Source organism: Papilio machaon, chromosome 3 (assembly GCF_912999745.1).
Source record: "Papilio machaon chromosome 3, ilPapMach1.1, whole genome shotgun sequence".
Lineage (NCBI taxonomy): Eukaryota > Metazoa > Arthropoda > Insecta > Lepidoptera > Papilionidae > Papilio > Papilio machaon.
Window position 1 is genome coordinate 9396922 of NC_059988.1, and position 25396 is coordinate 9422317.

General features: G+C 35.0%; 1 protein-coding gene across 4 annotated transcripts; it reads right to left on the minus strand.

Moving 5' to 3' along the window:
• Nucleotides 1-1450: 1450 nt before the first annotated feature.
• On the minus strand, nucleotides 1451-25010 carry LOC106711754 (dual specificity mitogen-activated protein kinase kinase 7). 4 transcript variants are annotated; one of them, XM_045686671.1, is made up of 16 exons: nucleotides 24725-25010; nucleotides 16079-16158; nucleotides 15587-15730; nucleotides 15027-15254; nucleotides 14499-14678; nucleotides 13926-14072; nucleotides 13565-13641; nucleotides 12301-12546; nucleotides 11436-11534; nucleotides 10649-10730; nucleotides 10214-10314; nucleotides 9956-10035; nucleotides 8165-8243; nucleotides 6561-6658; nucleotides 3819-3867; nucleotides 2670-2839 (listed from the first exon to the last, which is right to left on the minus strand). In XM_045686671.1, the coding sequence occupies exons 1-16, from the start codon at nucleotides 24864-24866 to the stop codon at nucleotides 2761-2763; spliced, it is 1911 nt and encodes a 636-aa protein (XP_045542627.1). In that variant the 5' UTR covers nucleotides 24867-25010; the 3' UTR covers nucleotides 2670-2760. The 4 variants fall into 4 exon arrangements, with proteins under 4 accessions (XP_045542625.1, XP_045542627.1, XP_045542626.1 ...); XM_045686670.1 differs by having other exon boundaries at nucleotides 3819-3939; XM_045686673.1 differs by having other exon boundaries at nucleotides 2764-2839; nucleotides 3771-3939.
• Nucleotides 25011-25396: the final 386 nt, after the last annotated feature.

Here is a 25396-nt window from a genome sequence, read left to right on the forward strand (position 1 = left end):
TCATTATTTTATAGCTGTCGCTCACCACTCCTTTTCGCACGGAATTTATAAAAATACTTGGAAGTAGATTACGAGTATGTGTATTTTCTTTACTACCTATGTTCTATATTTACGCAAAATTTCATCGTGATCTGTTGATTTAATTATACAAACTTTCGTGAAACATTATCATTCACTAATATAGAAACGGCTAAAACAGTGAGCTTCGGGCCGCGTCCGCGAAATAATACCAGTCCCACTCATCCTGATGAAGGGCTCGAAACTAGTCGGTGCCGAGATCCGATGAGCCGTTCTGCAGATGCTTTCTAACAAACATCCATCCATCCATACATTCAAACATTCACATTTATGATACTAGTAAGATCATGAGGTGACAAACGAGCTAGCGGGCACCTGAATATGCCTATTAACATTGACAGGAGGGCGGTAGTGAGCTATCATAGTTTAATTCGGGGATCCCCAAACTATTTTGGTCAAGTGACCCCCACAGACCCCCCCATGGCCAAATTACCTACTTTTAAGATCAATTATTGTTATTATTATTATTTTTCATTCTGACTTAGGTCAATAGAAGAAGACAGAGTGAGAATTAGCAATGCTTTAAGTTTAATATAGACTCCTTTCGGAATACCTGGTTTAGTTTGTCTTATACCCACCGAGTCAGATAATTTTGTCGGTGTACAGTTTAATGTGAACGCGTCGCCAACCTGACGCCCAAAAATAGACACGCGGTGCTTACAAACTTTGCTCTCTAGCAAACGGATTCTGCTACAGCCGTACATAAATATTGTCAATTAATAATTGCGTTTTATTTTTAAATTACGACTTCATTTCAATCAATAACTATTGCGTAAAAACATAAGATATAATTTTGAAAAATACATTCATAAATTTGTGTTAAATTTAAATTTTGTAATTCAATAAATGAAAAAAAAAACGATTTATATAAAATAATCTATACAAAATATTACAAAATGATAACTTAATTAATAAAAAACTTTTCTTATGTGACATTGACTTTTATGAATTAACGAAAAAATAATATATTTACAAAACAGCACCCTTGAAGACAATTTTTTGCGTTTTACGAACATAAAAGACAAATAAAAATGAAAAAAATATGATATGAAATAAAATGTTTCAATAAAAACGCAAAAAATTACAAAATGCGTTTCCAATTGCACTTGCTATAAAGATAGAACAACTATCTTAGAAAAAAAAACTATTTCGAAAAATAAAAATGTTTACGAAAACTGCGTCATCTCTGTCCATAGACAAACCGCATTCATCACAATTGTATAGAAAAAATGAATTGAACATATTTATTGCATTTCAAACGTATCTTAATAATATACACAATATTTACATCGAAATATTTTTTTCACTATATTATAAATGATAAATAGGAATATTCCCACAATTTTTTTAAACTTTACCAACTTCAACACAGTTTTCGAATTCGACTCTATTTATTGTCTCTTTAGTACTGAAAATTAGCAAGAAAAATATTAAATTAAGAGTCTTTTCGCACAAGGTGAATTAACAAGCAATGATGTTTAGCAAAATTATACACTATTTCTATTGTACATAAGATTCAAATTCGCTCGCCGTAATGCCTCCGCCATACTAACCCTAGCGCAAATCTCTTCATTATCAAATATAAGCGAAACTTATTAATATATTTACATTAAAACGTAATTGTCTTGAACTTTTTGGTGTTTTTAGCTTAATATATCGCTATTTGTGAATTGCACTTAGGTATTTTATAATATTCAAACACCAAACCGACCTTACATTCCACACAGTGCTGTTTCAAGATAAACTTTCATTACTCCGAGGTTACAATTAACTTTCACACAATTTTAAAGGATTTGTCGCTTTAAAAAAACACTATAATACATTTTACAACAATTGACAGATATAAAAGATTTCGACGACCATAGACAATTTAATTTACGTCACAGTCACAGACATTAAAAGACAGAGTTATAGAAGTTATACAGAAAAAGATTAGAATTGAAAGAACAGTCTTTGGTTTATCGAAATCTTATATCTTTAAAAAAATATTTAAGCCCGAACAGTATATACTTCAGTCGTTACAACATTAGCTAGCCGATCTCCTAACTAACGCAAACACGGTCCAAAGGTCGAAGGACCAAATGTAAAAATACCGAACGCGATACGAAAATTACAGCCATTACTATTGGTCTTAGTTAATATTAAGCTATGTTTTCACTTAGCTTTATTAAGAGAACAATTTTAACAACGAGTATTATAATTCCGCGATTAAATATATTTCAAAAATACACATTTTTACAAGTGAATCCGCCATTTTTAAACTGTCAATACATTTCGCGCGCATTTTCAATTACAGATAACGTGAGAAGCTTTGCCATAAATTCATAAACTTGAAGTTATTAACCAAACAAAGTGTATATTTAAAGCTGTAGAAGCCAAGTGAAAACATTCAAAACATTGTCGATACAATGGTTAACCGAGACGATATCAGCTGTCTACTAAACGCTAGCAATATCAAACTAGCACAATAGTGACCACAATACGGCTGTGATCGACCGCTGTCTCGGCTAACCAAATAATGCATAGGTGGTCTAAGAGTGCACAGTTTGTGGGTCACGGCGTGATAGAGGGCGGGGTTCTGCCCAGGCGGGGCGCGGTGAGACCGCCTGACTGGTGCACCACACAGGGCGAGTCCCCGGGCGCAGCACGCAGCCCTGCGCCAGCGGGCTCTGTGAGGGGGCGCTAGTCGGTGGGACGCGAGGGCGCTGATCGCGGCGGCAGGGGAGACGCGGGAACGCTCCAACTCTCGCTCGTGCCCCATCTATCGACAACCGCTAGTATTATACAATTTAGCTTTCCTTATTATCACACTCAGACTTATATTCACTAAAGCAGTTCTTTAATGTAGATTTCCATAATATATCTAAATTAAGGATCTCCCTTAGTGGTCAAACGAGTCTGAGTGCGTTTTGTACACAGAAAAAGCGAGTGCAAGCTTTGTAAAGAAATAAAAAATGTACTGAAGTTGATTCGTTATAGTTAAATGTAATAATATGATGTTAAAGTATTGATAAAATGTTCATAATGATTATGAAATAACTTGAATTATTTTGATACATAATAAAAGCGCAAATAAAGCACTGAGACATGCGCATACTTTGATGACATTTTCACAAGATAACAAACTGCTATTAGATGTTTATTTCCAACAAGTTAACAGTAACAATAGCAAAATTGTAAAATCAAATTGACTGTTGACAATGTTTCTAAAAATTAAATTAAACCTAGCTTACGCAACACGTATACTAAAAGTGCAACATGGAAGGAACATGTAAAATATACTACGACTACTCACATTGTGTTTCAAACCTGTGTTTTAGAATTATCAGCACATCCACACGATTAATTTAATAGTTACCTAGCAGCTATCAACTTCGCTGGCATCTAGATAATGTCGACACAACGAGAATCCAGAGTGGGAGTTATGGAAGTCAAATTGGTTTTAGTCGGAAAACATACTCAGAAAAATTGTTTTCGCCTGTTCTAACAAAGAGTTTGCAACAGTGTAACAGCACGAATTGCGCTCGATGTGTACAAAATTATGACCAAACAGAAATCGTGCTAGACAATTTTAGCTCTCTTTCCTCCCTCCTACCCTTTTTTAATGAGAAAAGGATAGGATAGGTATGGGAACTATTATTTCTCCCTCCCAGGATTCAGCGTCGCGTGTTACGAGATCTGTAAACACGTACCTAGTGGTGCATGTGGTGGGTCGCGCCGTGGCCATCTCCGGCACTCACCTGTGCAGCGGCTGCTGTTGCCCGCGATGATGAGTGCGGTCGCGGCGCGCTGCAAGATGGTGCCACTTCACGTAGCCGCTCAGCCGGCGCTTCACCAGCCCGGCCAGCGAGTGCAGCCAGCCTGACCACGCCCACAGTTACCGTAACCCCGCCCCGCCCCACACCCTCACGCGACACGCTCACCACTCAACGAGAGCCCGATCGTTCAGTTATATTTCAACAATTCCAATCAGATAAAACAAAGTTAATACTAAACATCGACCGTACAAATTCAAATATCGTGTATTTAGCAAATTATTTAACACTTGGTATGCGGGCAACATATATCTACGTTTTTTTTTCAGTCTGTCAATAGAGCGCGAGTCACGTAAAAATACGTATTTAGTAGATTTGTAGTGGATACCCGCTAACCACCACAAATCTACGAAATACGTACAATTACTTGATATGCGTTGTGAGGCAATGGGTTGCATTTCTTCTTACCACAAGTTCTGATTGTCGAGTTACTCAGTCTTTCACCGAGTTATTTTTTCTTCAATCGAATTCGTAACTCTAAAACGTACAAGGCGTGTTTTGTCAATTTGAACGATGCACGTGTAATTCGGGAGCGAAGTATGCCCACATGCCAAGTGTTAATAGTAACTTTGGTACTTAAAAAATACGATGCTATCCATTTTCTCTGGTGAAGCAAGGCGATATTGACTTACATCTCAACGAGCGAGCTCTCTATTGCGGCCGGCTACAGCGGCGCTAAGCCAGGACAGACCGATGACGATATATGGTCACCCACACCTTGCTACTAAAAGCTGTTCAAATACAACCGTTTGGACCGCCCACCACTTTACTACATTTTTTTTAATCTTCTAATAATTTTTTCTATTTATTTTCTATATATTTATATGGTAAATCAACATTTAATTAAATATCTTTTAGTTGCCATTTTTATAATTAATTTTTTATTTATTTTATTTTATATAAATATCAAATAGCAGTAACTTACCAATACAAATTCTGACGAATCAACATTAAAAATCTCGTAGAAATTCCAATAAACGACAAACCAATTTAGCTCTTAATCCAAAAGGAGTAAGGTATATTTCGGAATGCATAAAGCGGTCCAAACACTACTTAGACACGATAGACCGTTCATTTGAAGCGTGTTTAGCGAATTTAGCCGTTATTAGCGAGGTGTTAAGGTTGTGTTTAGTGTAGCGAGGCGTGACGTACAGACGTACAGGCGATATGGTCGCGTGAGGACAGCGGCAAGAAGCACAGCTATTGTTGACAAACTGAGAGAACTCGAAATATCCATATAAATAAACGATTGTCTACACCAAAGTATTTTTTTTAATAATTTAAGTGTCATTTTTAGATTTTTAATGGAATATAGACCTTCAATATGCTCTCAGTTAGCAACAAAACAAATACACAAAGAACACATCAAAGAACAGTAAAAAAAATTAACTTTTCTTTTGTGATTGAAGTTAGATTACGTCACTTTAAGTTCCATAATAAATTTTAAATGTTTAAAATATTTTAATAATAGTTTATTTCTTCGAAAATATATAGCAAATAATAATGTGGTGACGAAATGATAAAACATAAACAAAATGACAAATACAGAACTTGGATAAGCGAGAAACCTCTATAAGCGAGAGTCCGGTTTTAACATACGACCTTTAAAAGCGAGAACCTCGATTTAGAGAGAAACCTGTAAAAGCGAGAAAAACGTCGCGATCCCTTGAACTCTCGCTTATCCAATAACGACTGTTAATATTTCCATCTCTGTTTTTTCGTAAGAGAATGAATGAAACAACATTATACAAAAAAATATGTATAATTTTTAAGTGACATAATCAAACTTAGAATACTTGATACTACAATTTGCAATTGTTAGTTTAGCTTAATGTACAAAACGTATTTCCTTACAACCCTTAATTAAAACTACCCTCAAAATTAAAAAAACTTAAAAAAGGTAGATTTATTATATTATCTTGCTATAAATCATAATTATTTCTACATTTTTCTTAAATCCCATTATCTTAAGTAAAATAACTGCGAAGCAAAGCACGAGTTATTTTGCTGGCTTTCAAATTTACTGTTCCCGTACATTTAATGATGGTAAAAGAAATATGAGATTTGATGGAAGATGAATAAAAATGATTGTATTATCTCATTAGTTTCTTATTTATAGTACTATCGGGGCGCGGCTGTGCCCACGCCGATATGATAAATACATTTACAAATAAAAAAATCATTTAAACAAATTCTAAATTAAAATTTACTAATGATATAGCTTTTTTTCAAACTTCAAAAATTAAAAGTAAAAAAAAAATAAAGTGCTTTATTTATGAATTCACAAAATTTGATTCTATCATTAGATATATTTATATTTTTATATCTTATATATAATATAGACAATACAATCATTTCTCAACACAAATTGAATGGCAAAGGAAAGAGTGGCAAGCGCAGCAATAATATTAATTTAAAAAGTTATCACAACAAAGGCTGGCTGCCCTCGGATTTATTTACAAAATTACCAATAATAAAATACACAATAACAATTACAAAAAAAACATAAACATCTATTATCCGAATTATATTTGAATTTAAATATCAAATATTAAAAAAAAATACCAAATAATTTATTTTGAAATAAATGTCAAAGATAATTTGTATTATATATTGTTTGTATTTATATTTGTATGTATGTTTGTATGAGTAATGTATGATATTTACCTTGATCATCGTGGTGTTTGTTCGGCGCTGCGACGTCAGATCGATACCCGTTACGTAATTCAGCTCGCGTCAGACTCTGACTACGACCTTCTGACAATCTGCGACAATAAAAATGTCAATTTAGAACTGTTGATTTGTTAAATACAGTCAAAACTGGATAAACGAGAGTTCAAAGTACCGCAATATCTTGTCTCGCTTATAAAGGTTTCTCTCTAACGTGAGATTCTCGCTTATAGAGGTCGTCCGGTTGTACCGAACTCTCGCTTATCAAGGTACATTTGTGTCGCCAAGGGTAGTTCGTCCTAAGTTAGGGATATCTAGACCATAGTGAACCGCGCAGGCCGGATTACAGATATCTTTGAATTTATTCACCAATACATTATGTACAAGTTGCACTTTTCCTCCATTTTCTTTCACAGTAAGAACCTCGGATTGTACACACGTAAAGAAACTTTTTTTATATAAAATAATTGTTAATATTGTTATATATATATATATATATATATATATATATATATTAGGGTGATTCAAAAAAATTTTTTAATTTTTTTTTTAACCGATACCCTCTCAAATGTTTCTATTTGATATAAAAAAATTTTTCACCAAACCTGAGCCCTATAGCTCAACTCTAAGGGGTCGCTACTGTTTTTTTATTTTCCCATTTAATTAACATGGGAAAAATCGTTTTTTGTTTTAAATTGAATTTACACATAATTAACGCAATTTTTTATAAAAAACGATTTTATATTCTTAAAGTAGAGTCTTCGAGCTTTCCAAAACTCTATTACAAAGTACAATTATCTTTACATAAAGACTAATTACAGCTATTTAAAAATCACTAAATTTCAAAATTTGAAAAATGCTTGTCAATTATTTTAAACAACACTTGTTAATGCAGAATAATTCAAATTAATAGCATATCAGAAAGGCGTATTTATCTTAACTGCTACATTGTACTCTAATTATCATTAATAAAAAACTATTAACTAGAATGAACATGTTCAATTTTTTATTTAGATTATTAATATAAAAAATATGTGACAAAATTATATTCCATGATTACTTGTAATCATACACTTAATTCATTTATCTTATTGATATCATGTGTGCTGCAACTTACACTACGTACTAAAAACCATTTTCGAAATTTGTAATATATAAAAATTCAATGCTTACTAATAGTTTAAGTAAAAATTTTGAGGATTGTGCAAAAAAAAAAATAATTCCAAGCATTTTTCAAATTTCCAAATTTAGTGATTTTTAAATAGCTTTAATTAGTCTTTATGTAAAGATAATTGTACTTTGTAATAGAGTTTTGGAAAGCTCGAAGACTCTACTTTAAGAATATAAAATCGTTTTTTATAAAAAAAATGCGTTAATTATGTGTAAATTCAATTTAAAACAAAAAACGATTTTTCCCATGTTAATTAAATGGGAAAATAAAAAAACAATAGCGACCCCTTAGAGTTGAGCTATAGGGCTCGGGTTTGGTGAGAATTTTTTTTATATCAAATAAAAACATTTGAGAGGGTATCGGTTAAAAAAAAAATTAAAAATTTTTTTTGAATCACCCTAATATATATATATATATAATCAAGTATTACCTGTCACTAAGCAGTAGTGGAGAGGGGGGATGTAACCGCTCGTGTAATGGAGGGGGTTCCAGTTCTGAGCTGCCATTCGCTGAAATTATATGTACAATTGTAAAACATTTTTATATATATTGGACTATATCTTTTTAACAAATATATTAGGTCCTTACATATGAAATTGGCGTTTTTCGTACTGGCCACTTTAATCACGAATTTCTCCTCTTTGGTAAGGAATTCCAAATTCAAATTTGTACAGCTATAGACTCATGTATTTGTGGTTCGATGACCGTCATTCATTTGTTTTTTTTCTTTTGTTTTTTTCTGTTTGCGTCACTCATTTTACAAAATGGAAAACTTAAAATATCGCATTATTTACGAGTACGAGTTCCACCGTGGCACTAGTGCTGCGGAAACGACTCGAAGGGTGAATGATGTGTATGGCGGTCGTATTGCAAAAGAAAACACATTTCGTTTTTGGTTCCAACGTTTTCGTTCTGGAAATTTCGATCTGCAGAACAAGCCCCGTGGACGGCCTGAGACTCAAGTTGATAATGAAGAGTTGAAGGCTATTGTCGAAGCGGATCCATCGCAAACCACGTCCGAGTTAGCTGCAGGCTGCGATGTTAGTGATAAAACTGTTTTAATTCACTTGAATCAAATTGGGAAGATTAAAAAGCTTGAAAGGTGGGTACCTCACGAATTGACTGAAGCAAACCGGCAAACGCGCGTCGACTGTTGCGTTACATTACTAAACCGGCACAATAATGAAGGTATTTTAAACCGAATCATTACCTGTGATGAAAAATGGGTTCTTTACGATAATCGGAAGCGCTCAGCGCAATGGTTGGATCCTGGCCAGCCAGCCAAATCCTGCCCCAAGCGAAAATTAACCCCAAAAAAGTTACTTGTAAGCGTTTGGTGGACTAGTGCCGGTATTGTTCATTACAGTTTTCTCAAATCTGGCCAGACTATTACGGCTGATGTCTATTGTCAGCAATTGCAAACCATGATGGAAAAGCTAGCGGCTAAACAACCTAGGCTGGTCAATCGCTCCACGCCACTGCTGCTTCACGACAACGCTAGACCACACACTGCGCAACAGACGGCTACTAAATTAGAAGAGCTTCAATTGGAAAGTCTAAGACATCCTCCGTACTCCCCGGACCTTGCTCCAACAGATTACCATTTTTTTCGAAATTTGGATAACTTCTTGCAAGGGAAAAAATTCAACTCCGATGGGGCAGTCCAAATCGCCTTCAAAGATTTTATTGATTCCCGTCCGACTGGTTTTTTCAGTAAAGGGATCAATGAACTACCTATGAGATGGCGAAAGTGCATAGAAAATAATGGTTCATACTTTGATTAATTAAATATATTATATTAAAAAATATTCGACTTTTTGTTCCTCCCATACAAAACGCCAATTTCATATGTAAGGACCTAATATTTGGCAAATTACAATCAAATAAAACATCTAAAATCTCTATATATAAAATTAATCCCTATTACCCTTGGTCACGCCATCACACGTGAACAGCTGGACCGATTTCACTTTTTTTTTTGTTGTGTTTGTTATTGTCAGAAGGTTCTTATGACAGAAAAAAATTTGATGGATGGATAAATGGATGGATAATGATGTTTGTTTGAAGGTATCTCCAGAAAGGTTAAACAGATCTTAATGAAATTTGGTATAGATATAAAACCCTAGAAGAACATATAGGCTACATATTAAGTTTTTTTTTAAATTCCGCACAGACAAAGTCGCGGGCGACAGCTAGTATGATATATATTAAAATTACTCACCGTCATGTCCTAACATATGATGTCTATTAGTTCTTGGTGGAGGTTCTGGAGATCTTCCTGTGCTGTGTTCTCTGCTTAAACTGAAAACAGTTATTTTTTTCAGTTTAATTCCAGAATTAATTAAAAAAAAAAAACAAAGATTAGGTATAGAAAATAATTAAGCCAATAATTAAAGTTTTGTATTCAAAATGTCTATACATAACAATTTATACAATATATGTATGGATAATAACTGTTACATTCTCAATCATTATTGACCTTCTATGCCTAGGTGTAGAATGCAGGTCGACCCTGGATCTCCTCTGCTGACTCTGATGGTAGAACCTCTGCAGCACTATAGGACTAGTGTTGCCTGAACTCTGCGAATTAAAAATATTTGATTGAAAAAAAAACACAATTGAAACAACAAACAAAAAAAATACTTTAGCACTCTTTTTTCTGTAGTAAAAATAAAAAAAAATAATTTGATATATTACAACACCAAATTAATAGTGACAAATAATTTTTAATATTATTAATATTATAAATGCGAAAGTTTAGATTAATTTGGATGGATGGATGGACATATATGTAGAACATAGTTTATAAGACCAAATAGGCTACTTATTAATTTTTTTAAATTCCGCGCGGACGTAGTCGCGGGCGACAGCTAGTTTTAAATACTTGACAGGAAAAATATTTAATATTACTGACAGCAGGTGACGCCCTCCAGCGGTTCTCTGCTGAAACTCTGCGTACAGGCGGAGGCGGAGGCGACGCACACGCCTCTATCGTCCTAAAACAAAATAACTATCATCACTAACGCCCAAATTGATAAATACATCTCGAACAATATCTTTCTTTAGTTCTCTCCCCTTCCCACCCTTTTTTCATAAGGAAAGGATGGTAAAGGGAAGTGGATCTGTCGGTGGAGTGGACGTATAGGAAGGGCAATTAAAATAACAAAATAAAATAACATTTAACCCTTTTTGTCCGTTCCCGTCTCCGTCGTTAAAGATCGGCGCATCTGCATTTGCGGATGTCTATGGACAACGGTCGCCTCGCTATTTTGGCGAATTTAAGTGACTGCCTTCTCGTTTACCACCTTATCATATTAATACAAAAAAAAAAAACCCTTCCCATCCTATTCCTATTAGGAAAGGATGGGAAGGGAAAGTGGATTTGGCGGGAAAGGGATTGCATAGGAAGGGGAAATATCCCCTTTCTGTGCGTCAACTTCACCGTTGATTAAAGGTAGGCAACGCATCTGCATTTGCGGATGTCTATGGACAGCGGTCGCTTCGCTATTTTGGCGAATTTAAGTGACTGCCTTCTCGTTTGCCACCTTATCATATACAAAAAAATATCCACAGCGTTTAACACAGCATTTAAATCCACTCAAATTTACATAACCATCGCAATATCAATAGAAAAAACATATTCACAGGGTGTTTGTATAATTTTTGTAATCAGTTTTATACAAAACAAAATAATTTAATACCTGCGCCTGGGGTAGGGAGAGTGGTTGGAGAAATCTGTCTCCAAGCTGGCCGGCTGCGAGCTGCTACCACCTGCATGTGATGGCGACGCCCATCTAGCTCTGAAAACAATTTTTTAAACATATAATCTTTAAAAAAAACATTATTTTACAAATATAAAGGTTTAAATTTCAAATATCTAGCATCTATATTATATACAATGACAACTAGTCTTATTGTATTATCCTTCATATTTCGAGAACTTCCAAACTGAAGCAAGTTACGAATATTGTCAAGAAAAAAAAAATCGTACCGACTTTAAAGCTACATGAAATCACATATAGCATATTGCCCTTTATGTGGTGCAAAAATTGTAAAAAATTAAAATCTTAATTCCCATTAATATACTATTAACAATATTATTTACACGAGCACACAATAGTTCGTTGTTTCTTCTTGAGATCACTTTTTTAAATCTTCGCGCCTAAATCTTTGTTTTTTTTTTAATTAAACTAGATGTAAGTATTCTCAGTGGCCAGTATGACAAAAACATTTTTAATAAAAAAATAATGATTACATAAAATTCGTAACTCTAAAATACAGTACTGTATAAAATATACTTAAATACTAGCTTTTACCCGCGACTCCGTCCGCGCGGAATAAAAAATAGAAAACGGGGTAAAAATTATCTTATGTCCGTTTCCTGATTCTAAGCTACCTGCCCACCAATTTTCAGTCAAATCGATTCAGCCGTTCTTGAGTTATAAATAGTGTAAGTAACACAACTTTCTTTTACATATATAGATTTAAGATAACATCTATTTTTCCATTATGTTTTCAGCGCCATCTTGTGATAAATTATTGACTGAAGAAAAACATAAATCTAACCGTCCGGGAGTTGGTGTGACCTGATCCGGAGACCAGTGGTGCGCGCTGGTGACGAAGTTCCTCACAGGCTGAGGAGTTGGCGGGCTCGAGTGTCCGTTGGGGGAAGCGGGCGAGGGCGGAGCACCACTCTTCGGTAGAGTCGCGTACCACTCCTCCACTGACACATTACTGCGACATGATTTCACTACGAAAGGATGTTCCAGAAGCTTCGGGTACTTCGGACGTTGACGATAGTTCTTTGTTAGGCTGTAACAAACCAAATCTTTATATAATTAAATTACCAAAAGTATTTAAAAAAAATAACCAAACAGCAGAATATCGAATTTAACTCTACTTCTAAATAATCCTCGCAATAAAATAAACTCAAACAGCTCGTAAATAAAGTAAACTAGCTTTTACCCGCGACTCCGTCCGCGCGGAATAAAAAAAAAATGCACACAAGATAAAAAAGTTCCTATGTCCGTCCCCTTGTTCTAAGCACAAACCAAACCCCCTATCAATTTTCAGCTAAAACAGTTCAACCGATCTTGAGTTATAAATAGTGTAACTAACACGACTTTCTTTTATATATATAAGATGTCAGACGTTCCGCGATGACGGATGGATAAAGATTGACATGAGCAGCAGCGGATGCTTCCTTATAAAAAGTTTTATAAGACTACCCCCAATAGTACTTCCGTTCCTAACACAGTATTATTCCAAAACAACATGGACGCCGCTATCCTACTTCATAATTTGAAAAATTCACTAAAATAACTAATTAGTGATAACAATTTAAATGAATTAATATTTTGTATATACTAAACCGGATGCGTACATCTTCTAAAAAAATCACAACACTTATTATAATAATAGTAGTCCTAACCTAAAATCGTTTCAGCCATTCCGGAAAAAAACCCGGAACAAACGCGACCTTACAGTCGGATACACATAAAAATCTTAAAAATTTGTATTTTATTATTAAATCTCAAATGCATCTTGTGTAAGAATCATGTTTTTTTTTCTCGATACAAACACTCCAATCTTACTAATATTATAAATGCTAATGTTTGGATGGATGGATGAATGTTTGTTTGATGGTAACAGAACAACTCAATGGATGTTGCTCAAATTTGGCATAGATATAAAATATAGCCTGGAAGAACAAATAGGGGTACTAATTAAGTTTTTTTAATTCTACGCGGAGGGAGTCGCGGGCAAAATATATAAAAACAATTAAAATCGATTATTTTTTAAAGTATTGATGATTGATGATTATTGTTACCATTGAGATACGAAAGACTTGAATTCAGGCGTAAAATCGCTGGTATCTGGCAGCTGGGGGGGGTCGTCTGCTATTACCTGAAAATAAATCAAGAAAAAAAATAACTTTTTAAATTTATAACATCGAAAAGTAAAATTTATTATAATCTTACTAATATTATAAATACGAAAGTTTAAATAGATGGATGGATGGATATTTGAAGGTATCTCCAGAACGACTCAACGGATCTTGATGAAATTTGGCACAGATGTAGAACATAGTCTGGAAGAAAACATAGCCTACTAATTAAGTTTTTTTAATACCGCACGGACGGAGTCGCTGGCGATAGCTAGTGTGAAATAAATAAATAAAAACAACTCACCCTTGTAAGGACTTCAAAATCATTTTGGCAGTTTCTATATGGGAACACTCCGGTGGCGAGCTCAACTAGTGATATACCAAGAGACCACACATCTGCTCGAATGTCATAGTCCGGTCTACTGGGATCAGGCGGGTCTATCCTTTCAGGCTGTGATAACAAAATATTGCTCCTTACTTTATCACAATTAATTTAAAAGAGACAAACAAAAAAAAGCAAACAGAGCGTCGGTGGCTCAGGGGTTAAGCACTTGCAATCTGCAGGTCCTGGGTTTGAATCCCGCCATGTACCAATGTGTTTTTCGAGTTTCGATTTACATATGTACATTTATCCGACGTTCTTACGATGAAGGAAAACATCGTGATGCAACCTGCACATATCTGAGAAGAAATTCAATGAATTGTGTGAAGTCAACCAACCCGCACTGGGCCATGGTTGACTATGGCCTAGTCACCCCTAACTTAGGGTAAGCTCCAGGCCCCTCGGTGGGGGCGTATATTGAGCTGATGATGATGATGAAGTCAAAGCGGTATTAAACATTTCAAGAAAACAGTAATAATTATAAAATATAGTTACAGCCATGTAAGCAGCACACCCTGCGCTTCTCGTCTTTGCCTTGCTGTCTACTAGACGGCCGCTGATACCAAAGTCGCAAAGTTTCACATTGCCGCGCTCATCCAACAAGATATTGCTCGGCTTCACATCTCGGTGGATCACACCGTGACTCTCCTTTAGATACGACAGCGCTTTCACAGTCTGCAAGTGAACATCTCATGTTAGAACTGATTTTTTGCCCTTTAAATAGTCCTATCTAAATATAGATTGGATTAATATTGCCTTTTAAGCTTGTAAATTGTAGTATCTAACAATTTAAGGTTATATGTGAAAAATTTGATTTCTGTAATCTTTTTCCTACGTATCTCACAATTTTGAAATTAAAAATATTTGCATTACTTTTATTAAATTTACTTTGTGTCACACAGAGTCGTTGATTGGTTAATAATGTCGCCCCTTAGCGTTAATTTAATATGGGAACACTAAAGGCCTTTGTAACCATTAAATATCTGTTAAGACAGTTAAAGAATCAATTTATACCATACTTACTGCAACAGTGACTTTGCCAAGTATAGCCTCCGGTATCGGAGCACCGAGACGTTTGAGTAGCTTATCGAAGCATGACGCCATCAATTCCATACATATCCATACATCAGCATCCGTCACAAAACAGCCCAGGCATCGTACAATGAATGGACAATCATGCGACCGAACCACCACATCCAAGTCCATTAAAATTCGTTTGGTTTCCTCTGAATTGCCAGAGCGTCGCATTTGCTGGAAAAAGAAACAACAAATATCTTTGAGTTGTTTGATAAATAAAATGGGCAGTCTAAATTAGTCAGTGCGCTATTGATCATCATCAGCTCACTATACGTCCCCACCGAGAAGCTCGGAGCCTACCCTAACTTAGGGGTGACTAAGCCATAGTCAACCAGGCCGGCCAAGTGTGGGTTGGGTGACTTCACACATATCTGCATGCAGGTTGCATCACGATGTTTTCCTTCATCATAAGAAACCTTCCAAGAATTTTTTTCTAAAATATCTGTCCCATGTCAATGACATCTATATTAAAAACATATCCATATTAAAAATAGTATGACAATTACCTTAACAGCTATGACAGCTCCGGAAGGTTTGTGCAACATCTTGACAACATGTCCGCATGTACCACTGCCCAGCTCACCCATGTGTTGTAATTCATCTATGCTTGAGCGGTACTCCACACCACCCACATTTAACTTTCCACTCACCTACAATAAACAATACAGCTTACAGTTTTTACAGTATGACAGAACAAATCTAAAGTATTTTATAAGAGAAGGGGGCAAACAAGCGGCTGGAACACCGAGGTGATCAACTGCACACATGGACATCCGCAACACCAGAGGAACTGCAGATGTGTTGCCGGTCTTATTTAAAAAAATCTATTAATGATTTAACTTAACCTCTTTATATGTACATAATATTTATCGAGTTAATTATAAAAATATATAACTTTAACAGCACAAAATTTAAAAATGACATGTTCATATATCTTAATGATTTTTTTTTTGCATTAGACGGTAGACAGTTAAGAGAACAGACAGTAAATTTGTTACCTTATACACTTCCCGCATACGGAATTCAGTTTCTGTTGCCTGAGGTGATCTAGGCGGTAGTGGTATATCTCTATTGAACACTGGAAGAGAATGGTACAAACTTTTATACTTCGATTTTTTTTTTTAATTAATAATCTGTGAGGAACATTCATTTATAACATGAAGGACTTAAAAGACATTTCTATAAAACATAATAAACCCAGTGTACATTTTCTTGTATGAATGTTGCATGACTTTAAAAAAAACCTAGAACACTTGTTATTGTCTATTAATTTAGGGGCTCTGTTAATCAAGTTTTTTTTTTTTTATACAAGGTGAGAAACGACAAGCGGCCACTTGAAAACGCCGCGAAGCGACCGCTGCCCATAGACATCCGCAATTGCAGAAGTCTACGTTGAATCAACGGTGGTGGAGACTCAGAAATAGAGAAAATTTCCCCTTTCTATGCATCTCCTCCTCCATCAAATCCACCTCTCCTTCCCATCCTTCCCTTATAAGAAAACGAAAAGGGTGGAAAGGGAAGGAAGACTAAAATTAGGCCTCCAGCACCAGTCTCATCAGACGAAGTACGGAATTACTTCCACTTCACGCCTGCCTTCTAGGTGGTCCAAAGGTAGTTGCACATAACAAATGAAAAAATCATATTAATTAAGATTATGACATACTAGCTGTCGCCCGCGACACCGTCTGCGCCTATGTGTTCTTCCGGACTATCTACATCTTTACTAAATTACATCAAGATCCATTGAGCCATTCGGATATACCTTGTAACAAACATCCATCCATCTAAACTTATGCATTTGTAATATTAGTAAGGATAAAATAATAAAGACTGTGACCCTCAATGTCATACTTCCATAAAACATATGACATCCCAATGGATGTGAAGTGAGTCAATACTTCAAGAAATGGAGCAATGAATATAAATGATGGCATCATTTTTAAAACTGAGTCAAAGGTAATAAAGCATTTCTTAATGATATATGATGTAAAGAGGATACCGCATGAACTCATATCTTTAAAACAATGTGTAAATATATCTTTTAACATATTTCTTATGCAAATTAAAGTTTGTAAAGACAATAGACACACTTCTACAACAATTGCTTGTGTTGAACGAAACTTGTGACTGACAGATGACATAATACGACAACTGACAGATGACATTAGCACATTTTTAAAGTAACGCAATCGCAACTTTTTTTCCCTTCTTATTGCAACCATTGTAAAACGTGATTGAAAATTATACATCTTACACATTATAGAAGCATTTTATTCAAAAAGTTCAAGAACCACATTGCAACCCCAACATTTGGTCCCAACTCGAGCCGAATATCAGCAAATTGCAAGATATAAGTACTTGATTACGAAGTTTTTTTGTGAAAATCAAGATGTCGTCTGCGACGCAAATCGTAGCTATATTGGAAGACACGGCGTGTTTGATAAGAAAAACACAATCTAACATCAAGAAATGTCCAAAGTCACGATTAACGCCTGGATATATTGGTTCCCGATTAAAATTAACAAGTGATTACTGGGAAACATTCAAGAACGCACATCACGAACTTGTTAAAATTACGACAAAAGAACAAAAGGAAACATTGCCGTATTTTACTAATGACGAGTACTTTATTGTTGAAGATTTATTTATATCTATAGACAGCGAATTAAAAGATTTATTAAATAAGTTGTCAAGTGAAGCTAGCGAAAAAACAAACATGGCGTTACACGCACACAATGACTTTGCACAATTACCAAAAATAAAATTACCAACTTTCAACGGAGACTATCAGTCCTGGCCTTCATTCCATGATATATATGTATCATTGGTGCACAACAATGAAGCATTGAGTGATGTTGAAAAGTTGCATTACTTGAAGTCAAGTGTCACCGCTGAAGCTGAATCACTATTAACACACATACAAATTACCAATGATAACTATGGTCATGCATGGAAAATGCTGAAGAATAGATATGGAAATAAAAAAATTATATTAAATTCAATCATGAAGAAACTTTTTAACCAAAAAAGAATAATGTCTCCTACCGCTTGTCAATTGAAATCCATATTAGACACTACACTAGAATGTTTGAATAATTTGGAGAATATGCAAATATCAACATCTTCTTGGGATCCAGTTATAATTTATTTAGTTATACAAAAATTAGACCCGGACACACACAAAGGTTGGGAAGAATATTCATACAAAGAGGATTCATCATTATTACCATCATGGATGGATTTACAAAAGTTTTTAAATTCAAGATTCAGAACATTAGAACTTACAAATTCTGTAAAAGACATGAAACCCATCAAACAGAGAGTATATCATGTTTCCGCACCCAGTACAACAAACAAAACATGCATAATGTGTTATGAAAATCACACATTGTGTCATTGCAAGAAATTTACAAGTATGAGTCAAAGTGAAAGAAGTCAATATGTATTATCAAAGAAGTTATGTTACAATTGTCTTATACCGGGACATTCTGCATCAAGATGTACATTACCCATCTCATGTAGAATCTGCAAACGTCGACATCATTCTCTTCTACACAACAACAAGGAACAGGAGACTGCGGCTTCAACAAGCTACTCACCACAACCGCAGGCTTCACAACACAAACTAGAAGATGAACAACCGGTACAAGTAGACACTACTATTGCATCCCATCTCACAACCACTCAAGGAACTGCGCTTCTGGCCACTGCATTGGTAGAAGCACAAGGGCTTGGTCAAATCATACCGCTGCGAGTACTCATTGATCAAGGCTCTCAAGCAACATTTATTACTGAAAAAGCAACTCAATTATTGAAGCTACAAAGAACACATATGAAGGGAAGCGTCATAGGTGTGGGGTCATCAAGAACAGAAATTAAACATGTGGTGCAGTTATTAATAAAATCACGCTGGGATAACAACTTTAGTTTACCGATACAAGCCTATGTGATGCCTAAGCAACTGACCACAATGATACCTGCAAAAACAATCAACACTCAACCGTGGCCACATCTCAAGGGCCTCAACCTGGCTGATCCTAACTATTTCATGCCAGGGTCAATTGACCTGTTACTCGGGGTCAAAGAGTATGCACAAATACTACAACAAGAATTCATCAAGGGTCCAACAGGCACACCATGTGCACAGAAAACAAGCCTTGGTTGGATACTTTTTGGAGAGATTCAAACAAATCCACAAGATACTTACCTCGTAATGCATCATCATGTTGACATTGAAGATATTCTGAAAACAATGTGGGAAGTAGAAGTGGACATCAAAAGATCATTAACTAAAGAAGAAGAACTCTGTGAACAAATATATCAACAAACTACAAAAAGAAATAAAGAAGGGAGATATATAGTGTACTTACCTTTTAAAAATAACAAACCTATATCTGCAGAAGGAAACACTAAAGATATTGCCATAAGAAGATTCCTGCAGTTAGAAAAAAAGTTTCATAAATTACCAGAATTAAAAACAGATTACACAAATGTTATAAATGAATATATTACAAAAGGATACTTAGAAAAAGTTTCTGAAACAGAAAAGAATATAAAGAATTCAGTGTACTTACCTCACCATGCAGTAGTCCGTAGTGACAAAGAGACTACTCGCACACGAGTCGTATTCGACGGTTCCTGTAAGGGCACAAACAATATATCATTAAATGACGATCTGCTTATAGGTCCTCAGTTACAAGAAGACTTAAGATATCTTCTAATAAGATGGCGTACCAAGCAAGTTTGTTTTATGGCTGATATTCAAAAAATGTACTTACAAATATTAGTCACCAAAGAGCATACAGATTACCAACACATTGTTTGGAGATCAGATGAAGCCGAAGACCTGCAAGAATATCGCCTGCTTAGAGTAACGTTCGGAACAGCCTCTGCACCATATCTGGCTGTCAAAACTTTACAACAAGTTGCTCATGATGAAGGAAAACATAATCCACTTGCTTCACAAACAATTATAGAAGATTTCTACATGGATGATCTTCTCTCAGGTGCTGATACACCAGAAGAAGCAATAATTTTAGCTCATGAAATTACAACTATTCTAGAAAAGGGAGGCTTCCAACTAAGAAAATGGTCATCCAACAACATTCAATTCTTACAGTCCATTGAAGAAAACAAAAGATCTGCAAATGTTAAAATTGATATGAATTTAGACGGCACAATAAAAGCATTAGGTATAACATGGAATTTAAACACAGACAGCTTTGAATATTCACTAAGCCTATCACAAATCGGAAAGTCTATTACAAAACGAAGCATCTTATCAGACATACAAAAACTTTTTGATCCGCTTGGCTGGATTGCACCAAGTATTGTTTTGGCAAAAATGTTAATGCAAAAACTATGGCTACAGAAACTAACATGGGATGAAACAGTCAGTGAAGAACTAGAACAAGAATGGCGACAATTAAGATTTGATTTTGCCACAGTCCAAAATATTAAAGTGAAAAGATGGATTGGAACAACCACTACTAACAAAGATAAAATACAATTACACGGATTCAGCGATGCTTCAACACATGCATATGCTGCAGTAGTTTACATTAGAACTGAAACAAATGGCAGTATAGAAACAAACTTAATTGCTGCAAGGACACGAGTAGCACCACTCAAAACAATTTCCTTACCTCGCTTAGAACTTTGTGGAGCCTTGCTACTATCCAAACTTATGAAGCAAATTGGTGAAGCACTAAGAATACCTACCTCACAGATGTATGCATGGTCAGACTCGTCAATTGTCATTTCTTGGCTTTCTGGAGATCCCAACCGCTGGAAACCTTTTGTAGCAAATCGTGTAATAGAAATCATAGAGAATATCAACCACAACCACTGGAACCATGTACAATCACAAGACAATCCCGCAGATCCAGCTTCTCGAGGAATGCTGCTGTCAGCTCTGAAGACATGCGATTTGTGGTGGAATGGTCCAAAATGGTTATCTGAAAAATATATTAAAATTATTAAACAAGATATAGAACCAACACAATTAGAAATGAAAAATAAATTAATGGATAAAAACAAACCTGAAATTACTTACCTGATTACCGATGAACCTGTAAAAGAAGAAACAACATTAATATCACAATTAGAAAATTTTGATAACTTAAGTGAATTACTCAATACAATTGTATATTGCAAAAGATTTTTAAATTTTAAAAAACATATTAAAGCAAACGCAAAAGAAATCACAGTAAACGAGGTAGAAGAAGCATTAAAATTTTGTATTAGAAAAGCACAAGAAGAAGAATTTCACGCAGATATTAGTAAGCTAAAGAATAAAAAGCAAGTAAGCAAGAAAAGTAAATTAAAGTCACTTAGCCCTTTCTTAGACGAAGAAAATATTCTCAGGGTGGGCGGTCGTCTCAGACACGCAGACCTAGATCAAAACAGAAAGCATCCTATAGTTATTGGAAACACAAACTTTCTTGTTCAATATTTAATAGCAGATGCACATGCCAAAACGCTGCATGGCGGCGCACAATTAATGTTGTGCTATTTACGTTCAAAATACTGGATATTAAGAGTAAAATCACAAGTTAAACAACACGTACACCGTTGTCTAATATGTGCAAGAATAAAAGCAATATCAAGAACGCAATTAATGGGAGACTTACCTAAGCAAAGAGTGCTGCCATCCAGACCTTTTCTGAAAACAGGAGTCGATTTTGCCGGTCCTTTTCAAACGCTGATGTGCAAGGGTCGAGGAAACCGAACGACGAAAACTTACATAGCAATTTTCATATGCACAGCTACCAAAGCTATCCACATCGAATTAGTGGGCGATCTCACTTCCGAAGCCTTCATAGGTGCTTTTCGACGTTTCGTCTCACGAAGAGGCAAATGCAACCATTTATGGAGCGACCAAGGAAGAAACTTCGTTGGTGCAGATAAGCAACTGGCCGATGCCTGGAACGAGGCTAAACTACAATTTTCTGGTCATATCGCACAACAACTAGCCACAGAAGGCACTCAATGGCATTTTATTCCAGCTCACAGCCCTCACTTTGGCGGATTGTGGGAGGCTGGTGTCAAGTCTATAAAATATCATTTAAAAAGAATAATTTCAACTCACCTTACGTACGAAGAAATGACAACAGTTTTATGCCAAGTAGAAGCTTGCTTAAATTCACGTCCATTATGTCCAATAGATGACACTGATCCGGATAACCTTACTCCGCTTACACCTGGACACTTTTTAATAGGTGAAGCTCCAATCGTCGTGCCTTCACCAGACCTCAAGGACGTCAAAATTTCACCCTTAGCTCGTTGGCAACACACACAGAAGTTAGTACAAGATATTTGGCGGCGCTGGCAAAATGAATATCTGTCAAGACTACAACAACGCCCCAAATGGCTGAAGCTAGAAAAAGAATTTAAGATTGGAGACATTGTACTAATTAAAGATTTCACTCTACCGCCAGGAAAGTGGTCTCTTGGTAGAATTACAGCCAAACATCCAGGAGGAGACGGAATAACCAGAGTCTACAGTGTTTGGAGTAGCAGCGGATCTCATGGTTCGACCGTCAAGAGACCAGCAGTCAATTTATGCCCATTGCCTATCAATTATTAATTTATTTTTTCTTTAACATCTTTTAATTGTATTAACGTTCTTTCATTTTATTAGTTGATTTCATATTTTGTTTGTATAACTTAGACAGCTAGAAAAGGATCATCTGTCCTTTTGGTGGGCGGTATGTTGAACGAAACTTGTGACTGACAGATGACATAATACGACAACTGACAGATGACATTAGCACATTTTTAAAGTAACGCAATCGCAACTTTTTTTCCCTTCTTATTGCAACCATTGTAAAACGTGATTGAAAATTATACATCTTACACATTATAGAAGCATTTTATTCAAAAAGTTCAAGAACCACATTGCAACCCCAACAGCTTGCTATATTGTATAACTTGCTGTCGCCCGCGACACTGTCCGCATGGACTTAAGCTGCTCTGGAGATACTTTATAATAATCATCCATCCATCTAAACTTTAGCATTTATAATATTAGTAAGAAGTAAGTATGTTTTAGTATACAGTGTATATGTAAAAACATATGTACATTTGCAATAACTTTTATGATATCAATATAAATGTTTTTATAGTAAAGTAATCTTATTAATATTATAAATGCAAATGTTTAGATGGATGGACAAATGTTGATTTGTAGGTATCTCCAGGACGGCTAAAGGGATCTTGATGAAACTTGGCACAGATGTAGAACATAGTCTGGAAGAACACATAGGCTACTTATTATGTTTTGTTTTAATTCCGCGCGGACGCAGTTGCGGGCGACAAATAATAATTTATAAACATATAATATTAACTATAATATATTGTATATAACATTTAATTTTAAATATTTAATAATTGTTAAGCTTTTATAAATAAATAAATATAAACATGGCTTTGTCAATTAATTTAAAGCAACAATAAGAACACACAAGTGCAAACTCTGCAGAACAATGTTTTTATATGATGTTTGCATACTTTGATCCTTTTTATTTAAAACTTATATTATTGGTTCTTAGTTCTTAAGAATTAATGTTTGATAACCATACTGCAAATTTCTTATTGTCATATAAATATGTTTTTTACCACATGCATAGTTAACAAATACAAAGGATGTTTCCTATTGTGCCAATCAGTCTACTAATCAATCGGAAATAATTTTCATCGGGATTTTTTTTGGGGAAACACACAGTACCAAACTCCGAGATGAATAACTACTATATTTCAGTCATCGTTTCACAAGCCAGATATTGCTAACTGTTGTACTTTTTAATAAATATGTGAAGTGAAAACTGTCTAACTCTTATTATGAAATTAGTTTGAATGGATAAGCATGAAATTTTAAATACTTAAAGTTAATGTGGAAAAGATGTGCTGAAAGCTATTTTTAGAGAAAAAATCTTTGAAGGTATCTCCAAAATGGCTGTATGTATCTTTCTGAAATTTGATATCAATATAGAACATAGTCTGGAAGAACACATAGGCTGCTAATTAAGTTTTTTTTTATTCTCCGCGAACGGAATCGCGTGCAATAGCTAGTATAAAATAAAGTCGAACTAAAGTCTTTACAGGTTAGTGACTATCAGTAATGTATGCAGTTAAATTTAGCAGGACAGGATGTTTTGCCAAATCCCATAGTTAATGTTATTCCTTTCAAAACAATGGTGTCTATTGACACAGTAAATATGCACATATACTTAAAATTGTATGTTTGTCTGGTTGCACACCACCCACAGTGTCTTCAATGCCAAGTTATGCAAATAATATATTTACGTTGTTACTGCTCCCCGATTCAAAAGCTGTCGTCGCGAATAGCAACCAAATTTATCTCAAAGATGCTACCTAACATTGACAAATATCAACCTCAAATTGTAAGCATATGCTGCAATACTTATATAAAACCTTATAACTTTTTTTATAGGACGGCAAATCTTACATCTTATTTGTTGAGATATTTGGACACATTATATCAAAATATATTTTTTATGACATGTAATTTATGAATTTGAAACAGAATGTTATGGCACAAAACAGATGTCATGAGAACATCATACTGTAATGGAAAACTAATACTATCAATTAAAAAGGCTTATCGCAACAAAAGGACTTACGGGGTCTAAACTTCCGGCCTCCAGACTTAGGTGTTCCGAGACCACCTTGGTTCTGTAAACCACCATCTCCCCGCGTACGCATTTCATTTTGAAGCCGTTCTTGCAAACCTTTCAATTTCTCGTCAATTGAACTATTGGACATTGTAACGAGTAAAATTTTTCACGAATCACATTTAAGTACCTAAATCTAAACATCTATTATAATATTTACAAGAAAATTACGAAAAGAATTGCAGTAAGCAGTCCAAAGAATTCCTTCTAATTCTAAACCATCACTCACTTTTAGTAAAACACAATTCGTTCATTTTTAATCTTTATTTATGTAATTCTCCATTCGTTCTTTCATTCTTTACATCTCCTATAAGGCTAAGTGTACATGGCCTCAAAAAATTTTAAAAACAAAAGGATGTCTATGGAATTTTTTCCTCAAATTTATAAAACTGAAATTAAAGATAAAGCATTCTAGAAACAAAGTTAGTCGAATATATTTGCTCCTTTTTATAAATGATGAAGGTGCCGCATGTTATGTGTATAAAATATGTATAAGATGCAGGCATTTTCGCCTCCAGGAGCCTTGAGTAATAATGTAATGGTTTTTAAATGAGCATTTAAAGCCCTCAATCGTTTACCAAACCTTACGCTTGGACTCTAACCACGCATAATTTTAATACA

Bases quoted from the DNA above. Each gene is read 5' to 3' on its own strand.
- LOC106711754 (XM_045686669.1), bottom strand. From the start codon at position 24,866: ATGTCCAATAGTTCAATTGACGAGAAATTGAAAGGTTTGCAAGAACGG. The intron at 12,547-13,564 runs GTAACAATAATC...GGTTTGTTACAG, and splicing joins AAGTCTTTCGTATCTCAATG to CCTAACAAAGAACTATCGTC. The intron at 10,731-11,435 runs GTATTAAATTAT...ATTTTGTTTTAG, and splicing joins TCTCCCTACCCCAGGCGCAG to GACGATAGAGGCGTGTGCGT.